General features: G+C 39.5%; 1 protein-coding gene across 1 annotated transcript in view; it reads left to right on the top strand.

Annotated features, from left to right (window-relative positions):
- The first annotated feature begins 892 nt into the window (after positions 1 to 892).
- Positions 893 to 27,741, top strand: part of SLC25A21 (solute carrier family 25 member 21) — a 510,379-nt gene continuing 483,530 nt past the window's right edge. Inside the window, exon 1 of the mRNA XM_054448733.2 lies at positions 893 to 2,480. Coding sequence (XP_054304708.1) covers positions 2,411 to 2,480 — 70 coding nt within the window. The 5' untranslated portion in view covers positions 893 to 2,410. The remainder of the gene's footprint in view (positions 2,481 to 27,741) is intronic.

The following is a 27,741-nucleotide window of genomic DNA, read 5'->3' as shown; positions in this document are numbered from 1 at the left end:
CACAGTGAGTACTTATTGGCTCTGTATTGACTGTTGTTGACTCCCAAGCTCTAGAATGTTCTCATGCCTAGGCCCCATATCCTCTAGTATTCTAGAGGTATAGGACTGGATTATATGTGATATCAAGTCTTGCTTTTTTCACTCAAAGATATCTCTTCTAGTTTGGAGAGGTTAAAAAGAGGAAGTAACTTTTTAACAAGGATAACTGGGAGTTTTCTAACTGAATCCATAGAGCTTTTTAGAGGCTGGGTCTTAGTGAGATACAAACTTGCTCCCACCTACCATGGATAAGATCTTCACAGGGGAAGACACTCATGGAAATAATTATGTCAAAAGATTGTCTTTAAATCTTGACCTAAAAGTATTATTGCATTTCCTGGATAATGTAGGGAAGGCAAAAATTTACTTACAAGGTGGTAGGATCTCCTCCATTAGTTTATAAGTGCCACAGGGGAGGGATTTGTAGTGATATTGTCAGTATCTAGGCAAGTGCTAACACTTAGTGAGCTCTCAGTGTAGAATCTGTTTCAGTGTGTGCATTGGGGTTTAACAGTTGTGACCAAATTTTTAAAAACTAAAATGGAATTAATTTGTGGGGGTATTTGTGTGACAGAATGTAGTTTGTTTAGCCTGTGGTTAATATTTAAATCTACAATCCACTGCTATCAAAAGGAATCCTGTGATGGAATCCCAGCTATACTATTACTCCTAGTGTGATCTTGGAAAACTCAGCTTCTGCTTTGAAAAATGAGGAAAACATTTTCTATGAGCTCTGAAATTCTGTTTCTATGCCTAGTATATAACGGGTTCTCAATATTTGTTGAATAAGTGATTCTATATTGCACTCAAGATTCCATATTTAATTAGTAAAAGTCTGAAAGATATTGCCCAAAAGCCTTTATTCTATGAAGTTAGCAAAATTTCTGAAAACTATTTCTTGGTAAACATTTTCAAACTTAGCAGTTTTAATCAAATATTTAATGAAATGAAAAACTTTATTTTTTATATCTGATCACATAAGCAGCAAGTCTCCCCAATTTCTCAAGCACTTTAAATAATTTTGCCAGATATCACTGATCAACTTTTAATGACTCAGCCTAAGTAATAAAAAATCAAGTATGAAACCAAATTATTGTACTTTGTACATTTGATTAGAAATCACATAAATTGAACCATACTAAATTGCTGATATTCAACGGTTTTTGACCTCCAAAAATGGCAATTTTTATATGGCTCACACTAAATATTTTTAGCATTAAATAATGTGTTTTAAGAAATATTACAATAGGGCTTCTAAATCCTCCCAATTCTCTCTTTTACTCTTATCATCTCCTGTCTGTTAGGGGTGTGGCAGGTATTTTTGGAAAATTTCACAATCTTATATCTTTCCTACATAACACAGGCAACTTGTAGTTTTAAAAGAGTATAAATTAGTAGTTTTGTTTTGGTAACTATCCTAAGGGGCTAGTAAGAATAATCGAACCTTTTATTGAGAGAATATACTGTAAGTTCCTTAATGTTCCCCAATTGTTTAGGTCAGTGGTTCACAACCTTTAAAGTTCATGACAACCAACAGAGAACTTGTTTCTGGGCCCTATCCCCAGAGATTCTGATTCAGTTTAGGTCGGGGTGGGACCCATGAATTTGACTTCCTAACACGTTCACAAATTATGCTGATGCTGTGGGTACTAAAACCACTTTTAAGAACCACTGACCTGGGTATAGAAGAAACTATTTGTAACCAGGCTTTTTCTTCTTTTGGTCCTTAGGTAAATAAAACTCAAGTTGATGAGGTATGATTTTACCTTAAATCAAAACCATTTTTGGTAAAGTACTACCTTAGCTCTATTGTAAAGTAAGTGTAAATTAGATTTGCTTTGACTTAGTTGCTACAGACCACAATTACAGGACAACTAACTGAGGAATTTATTCACTTGTCCCTTCTTTCGAACCTCACTGTGCTCTGGCTTGCGAGGAGGTGCAAGGGTCGTCCCCGCTTTGCACTTCGCGCTCCAGGCCTGGGTCACTTCACTTGAGTTATCAGAGGCAACGCGTCTAGTCTGACAAACTGCCGGAGGCTCCTGATAGAGAAGGGCGTGGGCGCCAGTCTAGGAGACAAAGCTGCGGTGAGCCAACCCAACCCCATCCGCGAGTCTTCTTTCCAGGGACATTTTCGGAGCCGAAGGCGCCTCTGCAAGAGCGCTGCGCACAGGTTTCGACTCGCCGGAGATCGCGCGACGAATCTGCGCCTCGAACCCTCGCTTTCCAGCAGTCGCCGGATTGCTGCTCCACAGGGAGCCAACGCGCCCGAGGACCAGCCCAGCCCGGGCTCTCTGAATCAGTAGGCAGTGCAGGCTGCGAGCTCGTCCACGCATCTCAGCCCACTCCCTTGTCCTCCCCGCTGGCGAAGATGTCCGCCAAGCCTGAAGTCGGCTTAGTGCGCGAGGCTTCTCGGCAGATCGTGGCCGGTGGTTCTGCAGGTAAGGCCACCCCGCCCTGCCCCGCCGAAGGCTAGTCGCTTTCCCCACCGCGTGTCCTGAAACCGTTTCCCAGACACGTCTCCTTACTGAAGTTTTGCCCTCTTCCTCAAAATTCCGCGCTCCGGGAGCAGTGCTTGAGCCCCTGGAGGCGCGAGAGCAGATGAGGCCGGGAGTTGACTGCGAGTAGTGGGTGCCCCAAGTAAAGTTGCCTCGGCGTCCGCGCCGGCCGCTCTTGGGTTCCCGGCATTGTCCGTTCCTAGCCTGTAAAGCAAGTGGGAGAGCCCCAGGGGCAGCGACTTTGAGGCGGTCTTTTTGCCTTGCTAACTATTTTACTTGAAAATGATCCAGTTCGGTCTGAGTTAGTTTTATCAATTGTGGAGTCTTTCTTCAAGCTCGCTCAGGTCTTACATAAACCCTGCATTCCTCATCAAAGTACTTACAGGACTCCACAGGACTTCTTATTGCATACTGTGCTTGCTTGGGGATATTCGTTCCTTAAATAAGGATATTAAAATTAAATGCATATGTAACACACATAAACACCTTTGATATAATGGGCTCACGTTAATTTATAGAGTTATGCTGTGGGGAAAAAGTAAACCTTTAGGAAAAAATGTAATTAATCTTGGAAATACTTTTAAATGTAGCTGGAGAAAGTTACTAACCACGAGATGTGTTATGTGCAAGTATTTTAAAGCTATTTTAAAATATAAATTATGATTTGGTTTGAAATTTAATCTTACAGTCATGCATTTTTATTATAAATATATAATTAAAATAATTGCCATAATTGGCTCATCACCAGAAAACATTTTATAAATCTAGCCATTCTTTCAATAAATTTTGTTACAGTAACTCTAATAAATCCTGTTAAGGCAATGACTAGAAAATGTTTAATGTTTAACTTCGACTAGTAAAAGTTACTGTATTTTCAAACAAATTTGGACTTTTTGTAAGGGACTACTGCAAATTCTGACTGGTTATCATTATGTCATGGTCTACTTGCATCTCAGGAGTAACATAAGCAGCCACATGTGTCACTCACAATCTGTACACTTTCTTAAAGATGGTATTTCATCAATATCACATTAGAGCCATTCATTTCTTACAGGAAATTGTAAAATCTTTCCTTTCCTTTCCTTTCCTTTTCCTTTTCCTTTTCCTTTCTTTTCTTTTCGATGGAGTCTCGCTCTGTTGCCCAGACTGGAAGGCACCGGAGCTGGAGTGCCATGGCGCGATCTCAGCTCGCTGCACCCTCCGCCTCCCGGGTTCAAGCAATCCTCCCACCTCAGCCTCCTAAGTAGCTGGAATTACCGATGCGCCTCTCCACGCCGGCTATTTTTTTTTTTTTTAATTTTTTTGTAGAGACGGGCTTTCACCATGTTGCCCAGGCTGGTCTCAACCTGCCGGGCTCAAGTGATCCTCCCACTGCAGCCTCCCAAGTAGCTGGGACTTACAGGAGCCCACCACCATGCTCGGCTAGTTTTTTGGGGAGGTGGAGGAAGGGGATTTTTTTTTTTTTTTGTAGAGACAGGGTTTCACCATGTTGCCCAGGCTGGTCTCCAACGCCTGGGTTCAAGCAATCTGACCCCCTTGACCTCCCAAAGCGGTGGGACTACAGGCGTGAGCCACCACCCATTATTATAATGGCAGTGGCCCCACTGCTTGCTCTTTCAGTTTTCCAATTGTGATGATGAATTTGCACCAATTTATTTACCATTTTTGGTCAAATTCCACAATGCCTAAGGTTCCTGTCTTCTATACCTGACTCGTTGATTTGTAGTCTATGACCCTGATCAAAGAAAACTCAGCTAGTCCAAAGAGAAAGTGAGGCCAATTGATTAACATCCTAAGCAAAGAATGGTGACTCATAAGCACCTGTATGCTAATTCATATGATCATACTATGTATTAGGCACAGCTAAACTCAAAGAATGTTAAAAGTAGATCAAACTCAGCCAGGTGCAGTGTCTCATGCCTGTAATCCCAGCATTTTGGGAGGCCGAGGCAGGCGGATCAAGAGGTCAAGAGATCGAGACCATCCTCCCCAACATGGTGAAACCCCGTTTCTACTAAAAATACAAAAATCAGCTGGGCTTGGTGGTGTGCGGCTGTAGTCCCAACTACTTGGGAGGCTGAGGCAGGAGAATCGCTTGAACCCAGGAGGCAGAGGTTGCAGTGAGCCGAGATTGCGCCACTGCACTCCAACCTGGCGACAGAGCGAGACTCCATCTCAAAAAAAAAAAGTGGATCAAACTCTAATCCTACTTATGCTGTTTTGTTGAGTGATAAGTATTTGGCATAAATATGTGTGATTCCATCATATATTCTTATAAATGTAAGTAATATAAATGCAAATTAGGATATTTATAAGATAAATTAAAAATAGCAACATAGTTGATTTATATAGTTAATACTATGGAGTTTTTAATAAATGATTAGAGTAACTTATACTTTCCTAATAGTAAAAAAGAATTATATTTTCTTTTACTTGGCCAAAAACATTTTCATAAAATTTTATCTTTATTGCACTGTAATACATGTGGGTTAATCATATTATATATACTTGGTCAAAGGCCAGATAGAAATCAATACACAAAGAGGAAGAATTTTAATAAAAACAGAAAATGGATTTGAATCTCTGGCACTGGAGTTCTAATCACTGATATTGTCCATGAATACAACACTTCTGTGTGTGTGTGTGTGTGTGTGTGTGTGATGACATTTTGTTTGTGAAGGCCAAAGATACATTCTGGCTTTCTTAGGTGAAAAAAAAAAGAAACTGGGAGGTTTATTGGAGAGATACCAGGGTATCTCGTGGAATTCAAGGTCTTGGATGCATTCCTGGAACAAATTGGAATAAGGGGCTGGAGTACTGAGGATAACTCAGGAAGTGAAGTCTCTCCATCTCTTCTCTTTAGTCAAATGTTCCTAAGGCAGCAGGGAGGCAGGTAATAATAGGGCCACAAGTATTACTACTACACCTGTCGGGATGGCTTGCAAGACTTCCACAGACACTCGCCTGGTAAGGAGTAAGCAGGCCCAAATGCAGTCAGATAGTTTATTAGTTATACAGACAGCAAAAGCAAGACATCATGGTGCCAGCTCCCTGTGCGCATAGCACCACAGTCAGCACTGAACAGAAGAGACCAGAGGATAGGTGGGATGAGTGGGTCACTCTGCTGTTAAGGATCTACCTCTAAACCACAGCCACGTAGTTTTATAGACTTAATGTTGAGGTCTGCAGCTGTAACCTACATGGGGGTAAGGTGGAAAGTCTTGCATTCAACTGAAACTAGGGAGATGGATGAGAAGTGGCCTTGTGGCAGTCTTCCACAAGATAGCAGCTCCTCCCCAGGCTGCTTATCTACCCTTTCACTTGGAGAAATCACAGGGCATTCTGCCAAGACTCAGTCCAGACTATGGTCTAACCTTGCCTGCCTGGTCCATGTGAAGATATGAGAGGTTGTCAGAGGGCCACACTGTGAAGCTATTTCCTTGTGCTCCCCTGGTGTCCTCCTTAGTCCTCTTTCTCACAGTTGACTGCTGTTTTTTTTTTTTGTTGTTGTTGTTGTTGTTCTTTAGTCTGTGTATCAGAATGTGATCCCCAACAGCTTCTGGGTATATATGCTCTTGACTTCTTTTTCCTGGAGAAAGTGAGAGACTAACTTGCTTTTTTTTTGGTTCTAGTCCAAAATCCTGGGGAAAGACTAAAAATAACCCAGCATTAGTAGGGGCACACCTCTGTACCAATCAACTGTAGCTAATTCCTATGCAGATTGGTGGGGCAGGTGAGGTAGGGAACCTCAGGGGAGATTATTTTCCAGAGAAACTAGATACACCATGAAATGGGCAATAGGTATTTTCTATAACGATATAGATCTGTCTTTTATAAGAAGATGGTTTGTAATATTTTCATTTAAAAGACTAAAGAGGTTGATGCACTGACAGTTGCCTGGACAATACATTACATGTACATCAGAAGAAACTGATGCATACATCTAAAGATTGGTCTTTACATGTAAATTTAAGATTCAGGTGAGAGAATCACAGTAGCCAATAATGAGAGAGTCAGAGAAACCAATGATGAGAGCTTCAGGAAGATCAACAAGGGACCAGCATTGCAGAGGGGTTAAAGATGAGAATGAGAAGAGGTTACTGTATCAGACCCTTGGTACTCAAAATATGGTCTATGGATGAGCTGCAGGAAGGAGTATGGTAGCATCTGGAAGTTTGTTGAAAATGTAGGATCCCAGGCCTCACCTACTGTAACTGCCCCAGCAGGTTCACCTTACCTGCTGCCTAGACCGAGCCGATTTATCAAGACAAGAGAATTGCAGTAGAGAAAGAGTAATTCACTCAGAGCCGGCTGTGTGGGAGACAGGAGCTTTATTGTTACTCAAATCAGTCTTCCCAAGCATTGGGGGGTGGGGGGGCGGTGAAACCAGAGAGTCAGGAGTGCTGATTGGTCAGGTGGGAGATGAAATCATAGGGAGTCGAAGCTGTCTTATGCTGAGTCAGTTCCTGGGTGGGGGCCACAAGATCAGAAGAACCAGTTAGATCTAGGTGGTGCCAGCTGATCCATCAAGTGCAGGGTCTGCAAAATATCTCAAGCACTGATCTTAGGCTTTACAATAGTGATGTTATCCCCAGGAGCGACTTGGGAAGGGTCAGAATCTTGTAACCTCCAGCTGCATGACTCCTAAACCATAATTTCTAATCTTTTGGCTAATTTGTTAGTCCCACAAAGGCAGTCTAGTCTCCAGGCAAGAAGGGGTTCTGTCTTGGGAAAGGGCTGTTATTCTTTGTTTTAAACTGTAAACTATAAATGAAGTTCCTCCCAAAGTTAGTTTGGCCTATACCCAGGAACGAACAAGGACAGCTTGGAGGTTAGAAGCAAGATGGAGTTGGTTAGGTCAGATTTATTTCACTGTCTCAGTTACAATTTTGCAATGGCAGTTTCACTACCATATCGGAATCTGCGTTTTGGGAGGGCCCCAAGTCATTGATTTGCACTTTAAAGTTTAGAAGCACTCTGTTAGAAGACCTTTGAGGAAAAGACTCTATAGAGGGGGAAGGTCAAAGCCAAATTGCAGAGAACTGAAAGTGAAATCTTTCTTGGTTTTCACTGCTGACCAGACAGGAGAATGAATTTCATACTCTCTATTATATGCCCTGAATTTAGCTTTCAGTCTTATTTTTCAACCCTCTCCTACACATTTTGTTCAGTTTCTGCTGAACAGGTCTGCTGACGATTCTTGACTGTTACCTGTACCTTACACCTTTATTCCTGATCCCCTAGAATGTCTTACCCCTTACTTTTTTTTTTTGAAGCTAATATTTTTATTTGTATGGGGATAAGGGAACAATCTGATTCATCAGGTTTTCTTAACTGAAAGACTAGAGGCTTTTGATCCCCGTTAGAATATATAGCAGGATTAGAGGTAACTGGTGAGATATTGTGCCAAATAAAATACAAATATTTCCTCTCACTAATTGTTTGTCTAATGGCTTCAAAACACCTAAAAAGAACTTTCCTGGCTTATTAAGAAGATATATCTCTACCTATTGAAATTCCATCCATTTTCCAAGGCCCAGATTGAAAATGATTTTCTGCATAAATGTTTCCCAGATGGACTCTACAGTCCACCCAACTTTAACATTTTCATTAGCATATGAATGATGCAAATAATAAAACAAGCTAATATTTATTGAGTAAATACTAAATGCTGGACCTACTTCTAAGCTTTACATGTGTTAACACTTTTAATCCTTACCACAACTTCACAAGGCAAGCACTATTATAATCCCCACTTACAGACGAAGAAACTGATGTGCAGGGGAATAATGAACATGCCATAGTTGCACATACATGCAACCATTTCTATAGGAGTTGGAAAGACGAAGTCAAGTCTACTCTTATAATCTCTGTAGCTGTAATTAGTTTACATTCCTTAAAATAACTGTTTTACCTACAAATACAATCCATACAGACTTTCCATTAAGTAGTATCTTGCTCACTCCAAATCATTTCATCTATCTAGGCAAACATTATCCTTTAGCCAAGAGAAAATGTAGTTATTTTACTTCTCCATCCATTTGGGGCCTCTACATGTAGTTGGACACATTGTGGACTGAAAAAGGGCTCTGGACATGAGAGCAAGTAGGAATTGAAATCTAGCACATGCTCTGCTCCGTGATTTGTGCATCCTAGAACAGACGTGTTCACTTGGGGGAAGGGACACCTTTTTCTGTTTCTCACAAAGACACCAAATGGATTGATATAAGGTCTGACAGAATTCCCCTAAACATGTTAGGGCTCCAAAGATCTCTGGTCTCAGCAGCCCCTGCATATGACATCATTACTCTGTCTGCATATCAACAGGGCTCTAGGAGGATCCCCTGTCATGTACTTGATCAGCTCTAACTTGGAGCTAGGAGCATGGGTCCATCTCAGACTTTCCCATTCTTCCTAATGATCAGTTTGGATCCTTCCATGTGTTCCCAAAGACCATGGGATAGTTCTTATTTCCCTTGTCATATAGGATCAGGCCCACTCAGATGGTCATTCTCCCCAGACTATCACAGGGATTTTGTACCCAACCTCAGAACCTCCCAGGGTCTGTGACAATGTTATCTTAGCCCCCTGAGTGGTCCTGCTCTTACTAGGACCTGTCAGGCTTCCTCCTGAGGTCACTCCTAGGCCTTGTCCACACTGAATTTCCTTTCATAGTGGCAACTCTAGGACCCTCCTCCTGCCTCCCAGAATCTTTTACTCATATTCCTCAAAGTCTGCCAGTCCCACTCTGAATGCCTTCTACAGCATTATCACCTTCTATATATCATGCATGTGAGATCACCATGCTGGCAAGACTAACTAATTTTCCAAAATTTCCAGGTTGCTGTTTCATCCTTTCCAGCCTTACCTTAGTCCCTGGTATCTTTTTTTTTTTTTTTTTTTTTTTGAGACAGAATCCCGCTTTGTCACTCAGGCTGGAGTACAGTGGCGCGATCTTGGCTCACTGCAACCTCAGCCTTCTAGGTTCAAGCGATTCTTTTGCCTCAGCCTTCCGAGTAGCTGGGATTATAGGCACCCACCACCATGCCTGGCTAATTTTTGTATTTTTAGTAGAGATGAGGTTTTGCCATGTTGGCCAGGTTGGTCTCAAACTCCTGACCTCAAGTGATCCGCCCGCCACAGCCTCCCAAAATTCTGGGATTACAGGCGTGAGCTACTGCACCCAGCCAGTCCCTGGTGCTTATAAGCACATCTCCATCAATTACTCTGTTTTTACTTTGTGCATCTCCCTGCAGTTCATTGCTTTCGTTTAAATTCATTGTTTTAGTTCAAAGTTTTCTGGAAACAAGTTTTCCAATCTTGCACTAAACACAGTTCAAGTACTTTGTGTAGTGTTATCTCATTAAATCACCTTCAAAGAGTCAAATAAGAGTGAAATGAAAGACTTTTTTGAGGGAGGGAAATCTGGAATTAATGAATAGGCTTTTGGGAGATTAATTATCTGAGAGTATATGCAAATGCTGTGATATTTCAATAGGGAGAGAGTCCAAGGCTTTTAACCTGAAAAGGCTAATAAAAAGATATAGGATGTTTTCAAATTTCTTACATATCTTCATTTTCACAAGATTACTCCCTTTTCTTACTCTAATAGTTAAAATACAGTTAAAATAGATGCCTTAATAGTATGTATACTAGAAGTCCTTTGGATTTTAATTTGAACTACATAATAAAAGGGCTGATACACCAGGGGGTAATCAAGGTTAAAATTTTGATCAAGGAAAATTCTTTTGCAAAATGGTGCAAAGGGGATGCACGTGTGATTTGGATAAATGCCACCTTTGGAAATTCAGGATTTGGGAAACTGTAATTGTTTGATAATAAATAGCAGGTTGTATTGAAACAGGTGAGCCTTTATGACACATCAAAGGGTGGCTGGAACCCATTATCTGGGTAATTAGGGAGAAAAAAATAACCCTTATTTCAAGCACATAGGAGGAAGCAACCCTATTGCTCAAATTAATTATAAAATACCTTTAAAGGATGTATTTTAAGTAAAATGTAATCTTGTCTCTCTTTAAGAAAATCTAGTTCTCAAAAATTAGAATTTAAGAACAAACAAAATATGAGTTGCATACCACATTTTAAAGGATTTCTTATTTTACTCTACCTTCCTGAAAGATGTTTTAAAAGTGCAACTACCCTTAATATGTGGCTATATGATTCAATTGACATAAAACTTAAAACAACTTTTACACAATATTTTAAAAACATGTGGTTAAACCAGCCCTTCCTCACCTCCCTTTTGCCCCCAGCCTTGACTGCAACTTCTTAGGGTGTTGAGAACCAGGTGTTTCAGAGTATAGCAACTAGGGGCTCAGAAATGTTTGTTGATCATATTAACAAATAAATATGAAAAGTCCAAGCCATAGAATATTCTTAGGTTCCTACTCTGAAGAGAGAAAAATATTCAGGGATTCTAGTCATTAGATAATACTTACAACAGTAGTGTATAAATGATTTATACATTTTAAAGTGTTATCATTCTACTCTGCTATCAAACATTGAATTTATTCCTTCGTCTTCCTGTATGTTTATACACTTTAACCCACTTTTATTCATCCTCCCCACTCCTCCCAACTCACCCTTCCCTGATGGTATCTTTAAAATGGCAATAAATGAAAGGAACCAGGTTAAAGGTGCAGGATTTTTACAGTTGTACTAGATTTTGATCGATTTTTCTTACCAATTTCCTTTTTTTGTTTTCATTCTCATATTGTTATTGTATCTAAATTGGAAGATAGCTATTTTCCAAGTGATTAATATCTTTATTATGTTTGTGTCAATTATTTTGACACTTTGATGTTATCATGGTTTATACACATTGTAAATATTCTATCAGATATGTATTTTTTCATTATTATTTGTAGTCCTTTTATAAATTTGCTGGGGTTGCCAGAAAAATGCACCACAAACTGGGCAGCTTAAACAACAGAAATTTCTTCTTTCGTCGGCAGGGTTGGCTCCTTCTGGAGGCAGTGAGACCCTCTGACCCACGCCTCTCTCCTAGCTTCTGGCAGTTGCCAGCAATGCTTGGTATTCCTTGGCTTGTGGACACATTACTCCAATCTCTGCCTCCCTCATTACTTGGTGTTCGCCCCCTATCTTTATTATTTTATTTTTTTAATATTAGATTTCTTCTTCTTTTTTTTTTTTTTTTTTTTTGAGACGGAGTCTCGCTCTGTCGCCCAGGCTGGAGCACATTGGGGCGATCTCGGCTCACTGCAGGCTCCGCCTCCCGGGTTCACGCCATTCTCCTGCCTCAGCCTGCCGAGTAGCTGGGACTGCAGGTGCCCACCACCACACCCGGCTAATTTTTTGTATTTTTTTTAGTAGAGACGGGGTTTCACCATGTTAGCCAGGATGGTCTCGGTCTCCTGACCTCGTGATTCGCCCGCCTGGGCTTCCCAAAGCGCTGGGATTACAGGCGTGAGCCACTGCGCCTGGCCGTTCTCTCCCTATCTGTCTCTATCTTTGTGTCCCTCTTCTTATAAGGACACCAGTCATTGGATTAGGGTTCACTGTAATCCAATATGACCATATTTTAACTTGATTACATCCTTAAAGATCCTATTTCCAAATAAAGTCATATTCACAGGTACCAGGAGTTAAAACTTCAACATGTCTTTTTCTGGGACCAACCCACAACAGACATTCTATTGTATTTTTCTCATATTGTGTTTCTCAAATTTACAGCCCATATCTCAAGCTGTGGTCCTGTGTTCCTCCTTTCATGGTCAACCTTTCTGAAAAGTTCCTCACTCAGTCTTCAACCTGCTATAATTGGCATATCCATGTTCACCTTTATGCCGAAACTGTTAACTGACATTTTTCATTCCTAATTTTATCTAATCTTTGCAGAATTTCACGTCACTGATCAGTTTTTCCCTTTAAAGTTGTCTCTGTGATTGATTTTTACCCTCTTCTTTTTATCTGGTCACTCTTTTTTCATCTGTGCAAATTTATGGAATATATGAGAAATTTTTTACATGTATGTCATGAATAGTGATCAACTCAGGATATTTAGGGTGTCTATTACTCAAATGTAATACATTTTAAGTATAGTCATCCTACTCTGCTATGAGACATTGAATTTATTTCTTCTCCTCCCTCCGCCCCCCTCCACCTCCCCCCTCCTTTTCCCCACCCCCTTCCTCTTTCTCCTCCTCCTCCTCCTCCTCCTCCTCTTCCTCCTTCTGTCTTCTTTGAGATGACATCTCACTGTGTTGCCCAGGCTGGAGTGCAGTGGCATCATCTCTGCTCACTGCAACCTCTGCCTCCTGGGTTCAAGCGATTCTCCTGCCTCAGCCTCCTGAGTAGCTGGGATTGCAGGCACGTGCTACCAGGCCCAGCTAACTTTTGTATTTTTAGTAGAGACAGGGTTTCACCATGTTGGCCAGGCTGGTCTCGAACTCCTGACCTCAAGTGATCTGCCCACTTCAGCCTCCCAAAGTGCTGGGGTTACAGGCGTGAGCCACCGCACCTGGCCTGAATTTATTTGTACTATCTCAATGTATGTTTGTACTCTTTAACCTACTTCTCTTTATCCTTGCCCTCCTGCCTCTCTCACCCTTCCCAGCCTCTGTTATCTATTTTTCTACTCTACTTCCATGCGTTCAAATGTTTTAGCTCCCACGTATAAGTGAGAACACGCAATATTTGTCTTTTTGTACCTGGCTTATTTCTCTTAAGATAACGATGTTGTTATCTTAAGTTTCATCCATGTTGCTGCAAATGACATGATTTTAATATTTTTTTAATGGCCAAATAGTATTTCATTGTCTGTAAATACGATATTTTATTTATCCAATCATCTTTTCATGGGCACTTTGGTTGATTCCATGTGTTTGCTATAGCGAATAGTGCTGCAATAAACATGCAAGTGCAGCTATCACTTTGATATGTGGATTTCATTTCCTTTGGGTAGATACCCAGTAGTGGAATTGCTGGATCGAGTGGTAATTCTATTTTTAGTTTTTGTGTGTGTGAAATCTCTGTATGGTTTCCATAGTGGCTATACTAGTTTACATTCTCATCAACAGAGTGTAAGTTCTTTTTGCTCTGCACCCTCAACAACATCTGTTAATTTTGTCGTTTTAATAATAACCATTCTAACTGGGGTGAGATGATATCTCATTGTGGTTTTGATTTGCATTTCTCTGATGATTAGTGATGCCGACCATTTTTTCATATATGTATTTGTGTGTCTTCTTTTGAGAAATGTCTATTCGTGTACTTTGCCTACTTTTTAATGACATTATTTATCTTTGTCCTTTTTAGTTGTTTGAGTTTCTTATATATTCTGGATATTAGTTGCCTGTTGGATGAATAGTTTGCAAATATTTTCTCTCATTCAACATGTTGTCTCTTCACTGTTGATTATTTCTTTTGCTATGCAGAAGCTTTTTAGTTTAAGTCCTATTTGTCTATTTTTGTTTTTGTTGCCTGTACTTTTGAGGTATTAGTCATAAATTCCTTGTTGAAAACCAATGTCCAGGAAAGTTTTCCCTAGGTTTTCTTCTTGTATTTTTATAGTTTTGAGTCGTATATATAAGTGTTTAATCCATTTTGAGTTGATTTTTGTATGTTGTGAGAGAAAAGGGTTCATTTCATTCTTCTGCATGTGGTTATCCAATTTTCCTAGTACCATTTTTTGAAGAGGGTATTCTTTCCCCACCCAACGCCTCTTGTCAGCTTTGTCAAAGATCAGTTGGCTGTAAATATGTGGATTTACTCCTAGTTTTTCTATTCTGTTCCATTTGTCTATATGTCTCTTTTTATACCAATACCATACTGTTTTGGTTACTATAGCCTTGTATTGTATTTTGAAATCAGGTAATGTGATGCCTCAGCTTTGTTCTTTTTGCTCAGGATTGCTTTGGCTATTTTGCCTCTTTTTGGATTCCCTATGGATTTTAAGATTTTTTTTTTCTATTCCGTGAAGCCAAATTTTTTATAGGGATTGCATTGAATCTGTAGATTGCTTTGGGCAATCTTGTCATTTTATTGTTATTAATTCTTCTCATCCATGAGCATAGGATTTTTTTTCCATTTGTTTGTGTCATGTTGAATTTCTTTTACAGTGTTTTGTAGTTTTCCTTGTATAGATCTTTTACCTCTTTAATTATGATTACTTCCAGGTATTTTATATGTTTTATAGCTATTGTAAATGGGATTGCCTTCTTGATTTCTTTCTTGGCTAGATAACTATTAGTGTATAGAAATGCTACTGATTTTTGTATGTTGGTTTTGTATCCTGAAAGTTTACTACATTCATTTATTAAATCTAACAGTTCTTTGGTGGAATCTTTAAGTTTTTTCTAGATACAAGATTATATCATCAGAAAATAGGGACACTGTGACTTCCTCTTTTCCAATCTGAATGCCTTTTATTTCTTTCTCTTGGCTGATTGCTTCGGTTAGGACTTCCAGTACTATGTTGGATAGGAGTTGTAAAAGTGGGTGTCCAGAACCAGTGTTCTGGTTCTTAGAGGAAAGGCTTTTAGCTTTCTGCTATTCAGTATCATACTAGCTATGAGTTTGTCATACATGACCTTTATTTTTTTGAGGTATGTTCCTTCTATGCCTAGTTATTAAGAATTTTTATCAAGAAAGTATGGTGAATTTTATAAAATGCTCTTTCTGCATCTATTGAGATGATCATATGGTTTTTGTCCTTCATTCTGTGGATGTGATAGAGCTTGATCATTGATTTGTATATGTTGAACTATTCTTGCATCCCTGGAATAAATCCTATTTGATAATGGTGTATTATCTTTTTGATGTGCTGTTGGTTTCAGTTTGCTTGTATTTTGTTGAGGATTTTTACGTCTATGTTCATTAGGGACATTGGCTTGTAGTTTTCTCTTTTTGTTCTGTTCTTTTCTGGTTTTGGTATCAGGGTGATACTGGTCTCATAGAATGATAGAAAGAATTACCTCCTCTTCAGTTTTTTGCAATAGTTTCAGGAGAATCGGTATTAGTTTTTCTTTGTATGTTTGGTAGAATATGACTGTGAATTCAGCAGGTCCTTTTTGTCATTGTTGTTGTTGGGAGACTTTTTATTACTGATTCAATCTTGCTACTTGTTATTGTTCTGTTCATGTTTTCTATCTTTTCTTGATCCAATCTTTGTAGGTTGTATGTTTACAGGAATTTATCAATTTCCTCTAGTTTTCCAATTTGTCACCATTTAGTTATTTACAGTCTCTAATGACCTTTGGTATTTCTGTTTTATCAGTTGTAATGTTTCATTTTTGATTTTTGATTTTGTATATTTGGATCTTCTCTCTTCTTGGTTAGTCCAGCTAAGTGGTTTATCAATTTTATTTATCCTTTGAATAGCCAACTTTTTGTTTTATTTATCCTTTATATTGTTTTCTTAGTCTCTATTTCATTTAGTTCTGCTCTGTTTTTTATTATTTCTTTTCTTCTGCCAATTTTGGGTTTAGTTTGTTCTTGCTTTTCTAGTTCCTTGAGGTGCACTGTTAAATTGTCAACTTGTAGTCTTTCTGCTTTTTTTTGCTGTAGTTATTCAGTGCTATAAGCTTCCCTCTTAGCATTGCTTTTGCTGTGTCCCATAGGTTTTGGTACGTTGTGTTTCCATTTTCGTTTGCTTCAAGAAATTCTTCCATTTCCATCTTAATTATTCATTGACCCAAGTGGTCATTCAGGAACATGTTGTTCAGCTTCCATGTATTTGAATAGTTTCAAAAGTTCCTCTTACTATTGATTTCTAATTTTATTCCATTGTGGTCTGAGAAGATACTTGATATGATTTTTTTTTTTCTTTTTTGAGTCAGAGTTTTGCTCTGTCACCCAGGCTGGAGTGCAGTGGCACTATCTTGGCTCACTGCAACCTTTGTTTTCCTGGGTTCAAGCAATTCTCGTGCCTCAGCCTCCCAAGAAGCTGGGATTACAGGTATGCACCACCACGCCCAGTTAATTTTTTTGTGTGTTTTTAGGAGAGATGGGGTTTCCCCATGTTGGCCAGGCTGGTCTCAAACTCCTGGCCCCAAGCAATCCACCTGCCTTGGCCTCCCAAAGTGCTGGGATTACAAGCATGAGCCACCGTGCTGGGCGTGATATGATTTTATTTTTAAAAATTTGTTGTGACTTGTTTTGTGGCGTAACATATGGTCTATCCTGGAGAATGTGCCATGTGTGGCTGAAAAGAATGTATATTCAGCACTTGTTGGATATAACGTTTTGTAAATATCTGTTAGGTCCATTTGATCTAATGTGCAGTTTAAATTCAATGTTTCTTTGTTGATATTTTGTGTAGATGATCTGTCTAGTGATGAAAGTAGGGTGTTGAAGTCTTCCACTGTTATTGTGTTGGAGTCTATCTCTCTCTTTAGATCTAGTTTTATTTGCTTGATGAGTCTGGGTGCTTCAGTATAGAGTGCACATATATTTAGAATTGTTATATCCTCTTGTTGGATTGATCCCTTTATCATTACATAATGACCATCTTTGTCTTTCTTTTACTCTTCTTGACTTAAAGCCTGTTTTAGCTGATATAATTGTAGCTACTCCTGCTCACTTTTGGTTTCTGTTTGTCTGGAGTGTCTTTTCCTATTCCTTTACTTTTAGTCTAGATGTGTTTTATTGATAAGTTGAGTTTCTTGTAAGCAGTATATAGTTGGAAGATAGTTTTTAAAAAATCTGTTTAGCCATTCTGTATCATTTATATGGATTATTTAATGTTTATGTTCAAGATTATTATTGATATTATTGATATGTGAGGCTTTGTTCCTGTCATATTAACTGTTTTCTGTTTGCTTTGTATACTCTTTGTTCCTTTCTTTTTCTCTTATTATTTTAATTAATTAATTTTATTTTCCCAATCTTTAGAATCTGTGAATCTTTTATTATTTGTCATTGCGGTTTGGTGAATTTCTGTAGTAATACCATTTAATTCTTTTCTCTTCCTCCTTTGTGTGATTGCTTTACTAGTGAGTTTTATACTTTCGTGTTTTTTTTTTTTTTTTTTTTTTTGAGATGGAGTCTCACTCTGTCACCCAGGCTGGAGTGCAGTGGTGCGATCTCAGCTCACTGCAACCTCTGCCTCCTGGGTTCAAGTGATTCTCCTGCCTCAGCCTCCTGAGTAGCTGGGGTTACAGACATGCACCACCATGCTGAGCTAATTTTTGTATTTTTAGTAGAGACGGGGTTTTGTCATATTGGCCAGGCTGGTCTCAAACTCCTGACCTTAGGTGGACCACTCATCTCAGCTTCCCAAAGTGCTAGGATTACAGGCACGAACCACCAGGCCTGGGCTACTTTTGTGTATTTTTGTGATGGTAAATCTAATCTTTTCACTTCCAAGTTTAGGACTCCCTTGACCATTTCTTCTAGGTCCAGTCTAATGGTAATAAATTCCTTCAGCATTTGCTTGTCTGGGAATGCCTTTATTTCTCCTTCATTTAGGAAGAATAATTTTGCTATAATTTTGCTGGGTATAGTATTCTAGGATGAAAGTTTTTTGGGTTTTGTTTTGTTTTTCTCTTGCCACTATCACTATATCATGCCATTCTCTTCTGGCCTATAAGGTTTCTGCTAAGAAATTCACTGTTAGTTTGATGGAGTTTTCTTTATAGATGACTAGATGATTTTCTCTTGTTATTTTTAGAATTTTCTTTTTATCTTTGACTTTAGACAGTCTGATTATAATGTGCTGTGAAAACTTTTTGGCATTGTATCTTCCTAGGTATTGTTGAGCCACCTGTATCTGAATATCCTGTTGCTAGACTTACATCTCCTGCTAGACTTATTTTATTTTGTTAAATAAGTTTTCTAATCTTTTCTTTGTTTCTTTGTCCTCTAGGATACTGATAATTTATAAATTCAGTAACTGTATGTTGCCCCAAATGTCATGAAGCCTTGCTTATTCTTTTTTATTCTTTTCCTTTGTCTGACTAGCTTATTTCAAAAGAACTGTCTTTTGTCTGGGCACAGTGGCTCACGTCTGTAATCCCAGCCCTTTGGGAGGCTAAGGCAGGAAGATCATCTGAGGTCAGGAGTTTGAGACTAGCCCAGGCAACATGGTAAAACCCAGTCTCTTCAAAAATACAAAAATTAGCCAGGCATGGTGGCACACACCTGTAGTCCAGCTACTTGGGAGGCTGAGGTAGGAGGATTGCTGGAATCTTGGAAGTGCAGGTTGCAGTGAGCTGAGATCGTGCCACTGCACTCCAGACTGGGCGACAGAGTGAAACTCCATCTTAAAAAAAAAAAAGAGCTGTCTTTTGGTTCTGAGATTTTTTCTTCTGCCTCATCTACTCTATTGTCGAAGGTTTCAAATGTATTTTTTATTTCTTTCAATGAATTCTTCAGGTCCAGAATTTCTATTTGGTTTTTAAAAAAGATATCAGCCGGGTGTGGTGCCTCACACTTATAATCCCAGCACTTTGGGAGGCTGAGGCGGGCGGATCACCTGAGGTTGGGAGTTTGAGACCAGCCTGACCAACACAGAGAAACCCTGTCTCTACTAAAAATACAAAATTAGCTGGGTGTGGTGGTGCATGCCTGTAATCCCAGCTACTCGGGAGGCTGAGGCAGGAGAATCGCTTGAACTGGGGAGGTGGAGGTTACAGTGAGCCGAGATCATGCTATCGCACTCCAGCCTGGGCAACAAGAGTGAAACTCCGTCTCAAAAAAAAAAATCTATCTTTTAGTAAAATTTTCTCTCGTATCTTGAATTGTTTTTCTGATGTCTTTGTACTGAGTTTCTTTAAAATCAATATTTTGCATTATGCTGGGATTTTGAAAATGTCTTTTTGATTAAGATCTGTCACTGGAGAATTGTTGTGTTCCTTTGGAGAGTCATATTTCATTGTTTTTTTTTTATGTTTCCTGTGTCTTTATGTTTATATCTGCACATCCCGTCTAACAATCATGTCTTCCTATTTTTGAACTTACTTTTGTAGGAGAGGACTTCTTCCAGAAGACCTAGCTTTAGTGTTTGTTAGGTAGGGTACTTTGGCTTTTAATTCTGAGTGCATGCAGCAGTGTAGTCTTTGTATGATTTCTTTGGCTCTAAACAGGATTAGCGATATCTGTGTGGGTTGGGGTGCAATTATTAGTGGAGTCTGTGGTGATGTTCTGCTTGGGGACTAAGATGCCAGGTGGGCCAGTCTCCAGGCCCCAGTGATGACAGTGGTGGGTTGAGTATCCCTATCTTTGTGCCCCAGGGTGATGTATGCTGCCACCTGTACTTGTGGTTACTAGAGATCTGATTTTTGGGCCTCCAGGTGGCTTGCTCAGATGTTGATAGTGGCAGCAGTAGACTGGGTCATAGAGTGTGTTTTCAATCACCTGGCAGCCAGTATAGCATGGATGACGGCAGAAGCTGTAGTGGGATGATTCTCTGGGTCCTGAGTGGTGTGTGTTCATGTTGACAGTAGATGTGATGTGCTGGGTGGGGAAGTCTCCAGTCCTGCAGGTGGTGCTTGCAGATAGGTCAGCTGAGGAGATAGCAGTCGAGACCCTGGGCTATGTGCTCTGTTAAGGTGGGAGAAGTGAAGGAGCGAAGCTAGGCTTGCGGGGCTTGTACTCAGGCCCTTCAGTGGTGAGAACAGGCACCAGCTATGGTGGGCAGGATGCTCCTTAGGCCTCAGGCTAAGTGCTTGTGTTAGAGACAGTAGCAGCCATGCTGAGGCCCCACCACTGGAAAGGGAGCTGCTCTCTTTGTGGCAACAGCCTGGGCCAGTGGGCAGGTAATGCACGTTTCTTTCTAGCCCCAGTCCTGGGGGTTCACTCTCTACCCTGGCAGTGGTAGCTGATGCTTAGCTTGTTCCCCCACCCCAGCTGTAGGAGCACCCACCCAGCTCACAACCGAGTCCCACCAGCAACTCATTCTGCTCACTCACATGCCAGTCCCTGTCCTGACAGTACCCGCTTCCTGGCACTGGCTGCTGCAGCTCATGTCTTGCTTGCTTCTTATCCCTGGCTATGGGAATGCGCCCATCTTACTCTGCATTCCAGCAGTGATAACTTGAGCTTTTGTAATGTCTCAGTTTTGGTGCTGCTGGCCTGAAGGACAGTGTGCAGTTTATGAGAAGCTAGCTTTGGAAATGGCATCTTCCTGTAGCTTCTTAGGTCTTATAAATGGTGTGGGAGCTCCCTCCCTGGAGCAGCCCTGTCCCATGGTCTCCCATCAACTTCCTATGTTAGTTTCAGGGCTTGGGATGGTCAAGGGGCTCTCCTGTGGCTAGGATTGCATGATCTGATGGTGGGGATGTGGGCTTCTGGAAGTCTATCACTCACCCTTTCCTCATGTTAGGAAGTCACTCCCAGCTCCTAGCCAATCCTGACCAGGGATGCTGCCTCTTTTCCTCCTTCCCCACTTTTGGTGTTTCCTGTTTCTTCTGTGTTGAGCATCAGCATTCCATCTTGGATAACATATTTGAAGTGTGACTGTCTATACACTATTCCAGTTCTTCTAAGTAGAGCCAGAAAATCCTACTCAACCATCTTGAACCTTTCTCCCCTATTTGATTACTCTTCTATTGTCTCCACTTTCCCTTTCCTCAGAAATCGATATTCTACGTGTTTCTAAGTTCTTTGCTTTACACAATCTTTTTAAAATTTATTTTTAATTCATTTTATTTAGTTTTTTTCTTCTTGTGCTTTACACATTCTAACTCCCCAAACAAACCCATCCACTCTTTGGCTTCAGTGTTGTCTATTTGCAGGTGACTTCCAGAACTGTGTTTCTGACTTCTCTGCGCTCTGCAGGCTCACATTTTTAAGGTATATAGCAGAAATAAAATGAAATTAACTGGGCATGGTGGCAGGCGCCTGTAGTCCCAGCTAGTCAGGAGGCTGAAGCAGGAGAGTTGCTTGAACCCAGAGGCAGAGATTGCAGTGAGCCGAGATCGTGCCACTGCGCTCCAGTCTGGGTGAGAGAGCGAGACTCTGTCAAAAAAAAAAAAAAAATTGAAATAAAATGAAATTGAGAGTCAATGGACTCTAATGGTTTTCAAAGATGTTTCAGAGATAGATTTTGAAACTAATATCAGAACTTCAAACAAACATCATTTTCTCTTCTTTGTACCATTTCTATTTTGAGTTCAGTCTTTTCATTCATTCTTTTTGTCATCTTTAGAAGTCACAATGAACTTTCTGGGATATTTGTTTGGGTTGGGTAGATCCTCGCTAACTATCATAGTCAATAAGTATGATAAGATTTTAAAAAGTAAGATAAATCTTATCTTTTGAATGCTAACATTTACTGAATGCTTACTATGTGCAAAGCATCTTACTTTGCTTAAATAATCTCTATTATTATTATTATTTTTGAGATGGGGTTTCTCTCAGTCGCCCACACTGGAGTGCAGTGAAGTGACCTCGGCTCACTGCAAACCCCTTCTCCTGGGTTCAAGCGTTTCTCTTGCCTCAGCCTCCCAAGTAGCTGGGATTACAGGCACATGCCACCCTGCCCAGCTAATATTTGTATTTTTAGTAGAGACAGAGTTTCACCGTGTTGGCCAGGCTTGTCTTGAACTCCTGACCTCAAGTGATCTGCCCGCCTTGGCCTCCCAAAGTGCTGGATTCCAGGCATGAGCCAATTTGTAATTTCTTGAAGATGAGGAAAGTGAAGCTCAGAGAAATTAAATATCTTGTTCAAGGCTGATGACAGACACAGACTCAAACTCTGCTCTTTGCTTTCAAAGCTTGAGCTCTCATCCATTACTCCTCCCTGCCTCTTAGTGTGCAGCATGAGAAATCAGGTAAGCAGCCCCTTCAAGTATTGCCCCCATAAGGCTTCTTTTTCCCTCTGGTTATGTTAAATATCACAGCTTTTTCTTGAACGTGAGTGTTAATGAACAAACAGGCTCTGCCCTTGTACAAAAGTCCATTTCTTGTTTTTGCAGGTTTTTAAATGCCAGCCATACTCATGGAGTATGAAATTCTCCATATTAACCAGCAGGGGCTGTCACCATTAATGCGGTGTCTTTTTTTCTGCCAGATGCTACAGGCAATTGGTCAGGAAGTGGGCCAAGCCTCCACCCTCACGTATTGTTAACTGAATTCACACACAACCAATAAGATACTGGTGTGACTCAGTAGAGTGAGAGCAACCCAAGAGTGGACAGGAGGGGCCTGTCTGAAAAAGGAGGGAATCTTAAGTCGCATGTAATTTAATGTCTGTAAAAACTAGAATAGACTACTGTAGGGAGAACATATAGCCTCCTCTTTGGAGAAAGGAGAATGAAATTCAATAGAATTCAATAGAATTGGATGACACCTAAAATAGAATCATTGCCCGAAATAATTTTGTAGAATGAATGAGAGAGAGAGAGAGAGAGAACCTACCAATGTGCTAATATTTCTTGAAAAGTTACCAATATTTATCGACCATCAAGTATGCCAAATCAGAATAATACAATTGTGAAAAACATTAGTTTTTGTTCTGATTGAGGCTTCTATTGCTGTTATTATCACTATCATTTTGGGGCATGATTGTAGAGATAGGTAAAAGCACTTTGGAGTAAATTGCAAGATCCTCTCCAGAGATCTGAGAATGAGCAGCATTATTTTGGAGCGTCCCCCTAGGGCAGCACATTTGATTGGCTAGTTTATCACAGCGGACGTTCATATCTGAATCTAAGATTACTATTCTGTACTTGTGCAGACCTATAGATGGCGCTGTCTTCCTATAATTTTGGTGAGTTCCTTTTTATTTTCCTTTTAAAAGGAAAAGCTTTCTGCAGATATAGTTAGATCTAGAAGTGTGTTAACTTCTGACTAGATTCCACTATTGCAAAGCATCTTTGCCTTGCATAGATCATAGAGAATTCTACACTTGAAAAATACAGACTGTACTTTGGGAATTAATTTTTCTTTTAATTATGATTCATACCTATGTATGTATGGAAAAATAGGTTTATGTATACAAGTAAGAAAGAGGGATGGAAGAAACTGTTTTTATTTGTATAATATTTATTTTCTTTATGTTGGTTCTTGCTGTAAAATTTGAATTAGAGTCCTGGATAAAATAGAAATCATTGATAAGCTTAGGATAAATGTCATAATTTCTTGTAGATCTTAGAGATTACCTGAAACTCCTAGATTCCATAACTTTGTTTTTCAAAGTTCTTAGGGCTAGGGTATGTATTATAGTAATAATAAATTATAAATATCTCTAAGCAGGAGCTACAGTGCCAAACGCATAGTTTTTATTTATGTATCTGAGACTCAAATGCCATTTCTTGTTTTAATTCAGTGGCCTTTAACATAAGAAATTGGGTATATGTAAGAATAATAATTTTTCTTGAATGTAAGTTCTAAATAGGATTTTTTTCCTTCAACCCTACTCTTTCTGTAAGGAAAATTTTTTAAGTATGATACATATTATGTTGTGGATTTGGTTTATGAATGGGAAATGCCAGAAGTGCTTGCTTCTGTAATCAAACTTTAACCACAAGATGGCAGTATAACTTTCCCATGTCTTCAAAAATTTTTTAAATAATTACTAAATTAAATTATTTTTTCTCTCTTAATGAGAAATGTATACAGCTAAGGGATTTCAAGATAGTTCTAAGGAGGATGAATATTGAAGGTACTGTACTAAATATAAGAAATATTAAAGACTATTTAGTGATTATTTATTTATTTATTTATTTATTTTTTGAGTCTTGCTCTGTGAGTCAGCCTGAGTCTGTGCCCAGGCTGGAGTTCAGTGGCGCTGTCTCAGCTCACTGCAACCTCTGCCTCTGCAACCACTGCAATTCTCCTGCCTCAGCCTCCTGAGTAGCTGGGACTACAGGTGCCCACCACCATGCCCAGCTAATTTTTGTATTTTTAGTAGAGATGGAGTTTCAGCTTCCCAAAGTGCTGGGATTGCAGGTGTGAGCCACCATACACGGCCCTAGCGATTTTTTTTTTTGATGGAGCAGTTTTTAGTTGCCCTAAGAAAACATTTAATTTATATTCTTTAAAGTTGAAATAGGAATATGATATGAAAATGGTAAGCAACTTTGTTTTACAGAGCAGTATAGTTTCATTGGGTTTGCCTCATAAAGCATCACGAAAGTGATAATAGATTTTCTGTTTCTTTCATGTGTTCATGGACATCTGCATTGGTGTATACCTTGTATTTTGAGCTCATAGCTGGAGATTAGAAGTTTAACAAAGAAGCAAGGAAGGGAAGAAAAAGAGAGAAAAGTAGAGGCACTGGCATCTAAATTAAAAAAAAAAACAGTGGTGATAATGATGTCTATGTGATTCTTGTTGGCTTCATATCTTCCATAGTCAAAAAATGGATCATCTGGGCAGGCACGGATAGCTCACGCCTGTAATTCCAGCACTTAGGGAGGCCAAAGTGGAGAGAATTGCTTGAGCCCTGGAGGGTGAGGCTATTGCAAGCCATCATTTGTTCATTCAACTTGGATATTTAAATAGCTGTCATCCAGCATTATATATACTGATAATATTTTCATTGGTATGCTTACATAATATGTAGTATTCCATTTCACTCTGCAAAGAGGCTTTTCACAAGCATCTATTACTTTTCCTTGATTTTTTGTGATTAGTTTAAAAGAGTGCATTGGATCTAGTTCTTGTTTTTTAAGTCTTATGAAGAGTAAGCCCCTCTAAGGAAGAGACCAAGTCATGTTTATTTTGTATCTCCAGGCCTACCACAGTGCTTTGAATATAGTAGCTGCTCAACAAATGTACATTTATTCAATGCATTTGCCACAAAGCAATTCAATTTCACTGAGACCTGTTTTGCTTATGTATCCCCATGTAACCATATAGAAATATGGCAGAAGTAAAGAAAATACCTTCTGATTTAGATGTTAAATACTTTGACCTCTTTCATAGCATCTTATTTTACTGATGGTGAAGGGACCGTTTCTTGTAGGAATCATAGTTTCTCAGAGCAACAATGAAGACAAAACATCTGTGTTTTGACCTATGGTGTATCTAAATGAAGATGATCTCATGCTAAATAGTATGATTTGCTTTCTATAATAGAAATCTGACATACAATCAATATAAAATGTACAATGTGTAGCTACACACAGAAATATTTTTTACCTTATAAACTCAAGGACATCTTTTACTTTCCATTATTTATATAAGTTAGAAATATATGACAGTATATATAAAATCACATTTGCGGGCAAGTTGAATGAAAAAAGACTCACAGTTACCATATGTAGGAAAAACATATAAGCAAAATACATAAGGAAAAAAAGGGCTGGGGGTGGTGGCTCATTCCTGTAATCCCAGCACTTTGGGAGGCCCAGGCAGACGGATCACTTGAGGTCAGGAGTTCGAGACCAGCCTGACCAACATGGAGAAACCCTGTCTCTACTAAAAATACAAAAATCAGCCAGGTGTGGTGGTGAGTGCCTATAATCCCAGCTACTCGGGAGGCTGAGGCAGGAGAATTGCTTGAACCCGGGAGGCGGAGGTTGCAGTGAACCGAGATCACGCCACTGCACTCCAGCCTGGGCTACAGAGTTGAGACTCTGTCTGAAAAAAAAAAAAAAAAGAAAAGAAAAAGAAAAAGAAAAAAAGGAAAAAGGAAATATAGTTACCATGTGTGAGAAAAAGTGTGGTCTCATATAATGCCCTAAACATATATGTCATGTTTCAAAAATCTGTAGTTTTAGGTGAGTTTGAGGTCAGAATGCATTTCCCCCTAGAACAATGTTATGCAATTCATGGGCAAGCCACAAAAATTTTCTTCCCTTAAAAAAAAAAAAAACAAAACCTGAAATAAGTGTGAAATACCAGTAATGGCAGCTCTGAGCCCTGGGGCATTTAGGATTCCTAAGCCGAAATATAGGGTCCTCTGTCCTTCTGAGGCTAGCTTCCCTGGAGGTTTTAAGAGCTCTAACTGGTGGAGAATGGGATAGAGATACTCAGATGTGGAGATAGTTTGGTGGCTTCTCCTTGACAATGAGATAGGAAGGTGCCAGCAGCCAAGAAGGAAAGGGTGACAGACAAGACCAGGAGGGCCATTTGAATAGGGCCTCATATTTCACAGAGGGCTTTATAAATTTGAATTTTTGACATTTCTTTCAAATATGGGCAGATATAAAGTCATTGCCTTTGTCATTGCAATTGGGTCTGTTAAAATAATTACTATGTGAAATGTAAGTCCTTAAAGTAAATTTTAATAACCCTGTTAACTGGCATTTCTTTATTTTTTATAATAGTATTTTGAGAGTTCCCAATTAGTAGAAGAGTCTTGTGTCTCTTTCAACTTCCAAGAGGCCCTAGTCCTGAGAGACAAGGGTGAAGGAGTTCTAGAGGGTCTCACTCCAGTGGTTCCTAGTACATATTTGTGCAATGAATAAATGGATGGTTGGTGAACAGTCCGACAGCAGAGAAGAACCAAAGGGCAAGTGCAAACCAAAGAGTTGGGAATAAGAAGGCATTAAGATTGGAGAAAATGGGAGCTGTAGTGATCATTAGTATGTACAGGTTGTTAGCAAATTAACTATTTCTAGATTGGAAAATACCTGCATTTTTTATGTTTTGTGCAGCTTATATGAATCTATGTATTCTCACATTTGAATAAACATGAGACATGTCGCACTTTTTATATATATTTTATCAACATTGCATAGCTGAGAAAATGGCTACATATTAAATTAAAATATCCTAGTTTTTAAATTTTATTGATCCATAAGTAACATTGACATGTTTATTTAAATGTAAGAATGAATACATAATACTAATTGTTGAATAAACGATGTAAAATAATGACATCATTTATTATATATTAAAACATGCTCTTCTTATCTTTATCAGTAGACTATTAGCTTCATGAAGGTAACACTCTTGGTCTGGGCTGAGTGTGGTGGCTCAGGCCTGTAATCCCAGCACTTTGGGAGGCCAAGGCAGGCGGATCCCTTGAGGTCAGGAATTAGAGACCAGACTGGGTAACATGGTGAAAATGTTTCTACTAAAAATACAAAAGTTAGCTGGGGGTGGTGCCACGTGCCTATAGCCTTAGCTACTTAGGGGGGTTGATGTGGGAGGATTGCTTGAGCCCAGGAGATCAAGGCTGCATGGAGCCATGTTTGTACCACTGTATATACTGTCACACACACAAAAAAGAAACTCTTGGTCTGTTTGGTACTCTGGTGTATCCCTAGTGCCTAAAAGATAACCTGGCACAGGACAGGCACTCAATAAACATTTGTTGAATGAATAGGTG

This window comes from Pongo pygmaeus, chromosome 15 (genome assembly GCF_028885625.2).
Source record: "Pongo pygmaeus isolate AG05252 chromosome 15, NHGRI_mPonPyg2-v2.0_pri, whole genome shotgun sequence".
In the NCBI taxonomy this organism is placed as follows: domain Eukaryota; kingdom Metazoa; phylum Chordata; class Mammalia; order Primates; family Hominidae; genus Pongo; species Pongo pygmaeus.
Note: the sequence above shows the minus strand (reverse complement) of the source record. Positions and strands in the feature narration are given on the sequence as shown.